Raw genomic sequence first — 2,737 nt, 5'->3', positions numbered from 1 at the left:
AGGCGGACGACTTGACTGACCAATCAGAACACTTGACCTGATTGCTGCTTCCTGCTCCACTCGGCTAATGATTCCTGTGTGGGAGGAGGTGAGAAAAGACTCTTGCAGAGGTTAACTGAGTGTGCTCAAAGTTAAACAGGCTGCAGTGCTGGAAGGGTGTAATCCATATGAATATGTCACTGAATGCTCCCTGCACTGATGTGATTTGTGATCAGCCACTATAGCGTTCAGATACTGACAGAGTGACAGCTGAACCCAGGTGGCTCTCTTAACATGAGAAGACAATCCCCAACAAGATGTCGTTTTTATCATAGCTGTCTGTTGTTGCAATAGACTAAGGATGCTAATGCATAGAATAGACTGATTAATTATATCACATGAAGCTTTTATGTATAGAATGTTAATCTTTATTCAGGTCCTTGATCCTGGTAACCCTAATAATACCTACATGTGCCTGTTACACATCCCCTTACTGGTTAAAAGAGAGTGTTGAGAGATGAAAAGAGATCAGAAAATACAGAAACAGAGGCTCAGGCGAACTAGTCACCCCTTAAAGCTTTTCAAATTTTTATTTAAATTTTTTTTGCCAAAAAGTAGAAGTAGAAATGTATAAAATATCTCCCTCCCACATTCATCAATGGTTAGCCAAATGGATCAGAAGATAGCCAGGAATCTAAAGTCATGCCAACAGATTTGTGGAAATCATTTATTTGCAACTTAAGAAGTGAACAGATGCATGGCGCTTTAGTGGAAGAGAAGTGCACAGAGAATGAAATTAGTCAGCTGAAACCAAAAGAAGTACACAGCTGGTAAAGAAACAAACACAGTAAAGGCCTTAATGATTGCAAGAAAACGGAGAGAAAACCGTACAAAGTGCCCTGTTTTAGAATGAAAAGGGCTTGGTGGCATCTGTTTTAATAATCTCCAAAGCAAAGTCTTGGGGTCCCAAGCTGAGTAGCCTTTTTCTCCTAAACTAGATCATGTTTCACACCATGGCACTATACTCTAGTGTGCATCACATGCTTACAGAGCTGCATTATAGGCTGCCGCTGTGATCGCCTTCACATATGCTGTCCGCTGGGTTACAACATGATACATCCTTATGCAGTACGTAGCGCTCACCCAGCTAGTGCTTTCCTTTCATGTGTCACTTCATGTACAGCTGTAAGAAACAAACTATTTTTGATCATACATTAAAACATATATCTATATAAAGAGGTATTTAAAGAGGTATACCAATTAATTTAAGGTCTCATATTTGCTATTTTTGTGATACATTTTTGTCAAACAATATGTGTCTGTGTAAATAATGCTTCAGAAAAAGGTGAACCAGACTCTTGATTTGTTGTAGTATTAAAGACACTGATTGGAACGGTTTTACTGAGATAGAATGGAGGCCTCTGTTTGCTCCTGTAGAAGAAACATCATCCTAAAGCAGTAAAAAATGAAGCAGCCACACTGAAAGCCAGAGTGAACAACAGCTGCCACGCCATCGTCAGTTATGTTCACATGCTTTGGTACTTTGAATGTATCTGGGGCAGTAAAGTGGGAACACATTAGTGTCAGATCATCCATGGCCAAAAACAAGGCATCATTCTTGTTACTTCTGCTTTGCACAGTGTAAACAGAAACCATGGCGTGTCTCGAGGAGGTTACAGTATTGTTGATGTTGACATCACAGCACAGAAAATGGCAGAGGCATCATCGTAGCTGGTGTGTCATGTAGATAAGCTCTAAGAGTTTCTCTTCAAAACTGTCCTTGTGTCGATCCAAAATTGCTCTTGTCCTTGATCTCTGTTGTTGCTCCCACTGGTCATGCATTTCTGCATTTCACAGATGTGTATACCGTTAATTTCTGAGGACGGTCACAATGAACGCTCCCTAAGAATGCAAGTTAGCTAGGATGTGCACACGAATGTGTAGTTAAAGCAAGTATATCAGAACATAGAGGAGAAGACAGAGACACAGTGTTGTTGAGAATAACGGTCCATTTTTGTAGATTTCCTGAAGACATTCTTAATGTTGCAGTTGACTGTTTAAATGAAAGTGATTGAAATGGTTGTGTTCAAACCCTGCCTTTTCACCTCTACACTGCCAGCCAGTTACAAAGTGTAAATGTCGTATTGTTGGAAAGTTACAGAAACAGTTGAACACAGAGCCCCCAGTTCCAATGTCAGCAAGTTATCTACTGGGATATCCTGGCCTCCGCTGCTCTGATTTCTTTCTTTCTCTATACTAAATAATACTAAATCAGTGGAGTACCTGATTTTCATGCAACAAAATTAAACTGTAAATCATGGGAGAAAAGGGTTTGATCAGTACAATCACTTGTTATGTCCTTTAAGTTAATTTTAACTTAAACCAAACTTGGCAATGTTATAGACAGATCCTCAGATCCAGTAACATCTCAGATACAACAACTACTCAGCTTACTGGTATGAACTAGCCTGCAGAAATTCACTGGTATTGCACTTGAAGCTAATTACAAAGAGAAACATCCCTTTAATCCGTCTTTAATATAAGCTAGTACCGCATTGTCGCTGCATAACCAGTTTTGCAAACGGCTCATTACAGGTAACCCTTTAAACAGAGGCAGATGGGTTGTGATAGTGTACAGTAGTATGCATCATATACACAGCTAATGTGATGCAGACGATGCTTCTCCCTGAAAACCACAGTGATTTTCTGCTGATAAAGCCATTGTAATGAAGGATGTTAATTATATATCATTATGTAA

The 2,737-nt window shown here is 39.6% G+C and overlaps 1 protein-coding gene across 1 annotated transcript in view; it reads left to right on the top strand.

Moving 5' to 3' along the window:
- lrrc75a (leucine rich repeat containing 75A) overlaps positions 1-19 on the top strand; it is a 48,029-nt gene extending 48,010 nt beyond the window's left edge. The window contains exon 6 of the mRNA XM_020586229.1: positions 3-19. Coding sequence (XP_020441885.1) covers positions 3-19 — 17 coding nt within the window. The remainder of the gene's footprint in view (positions 1-2) is intronic.
- The last annotated feature ends 2,718 nt before the right edge of the window (positions 20-2,737 follow it).

This window comes from Monopterus albus, unplaced genomic scaffold (genome assembly GCF_001952655.1).
Source record: "Monopterus albus unplaced genomic scaffold, M_albus_1.0 scaffold8.1, whole genome shotgun sequence".
Classification (NCBI taxonomy): Eukaryota; Metazoa; Chordata; class Actinopteri; order Synbranchiformes; family Synbranchidae; genus Monopterus; species Monopterus albus.
The sequence above is the reverse complement of the archived record's forward strand: the minus strand, read 5'-3'. Positions and strand labels throughout refer to the sequence as shown.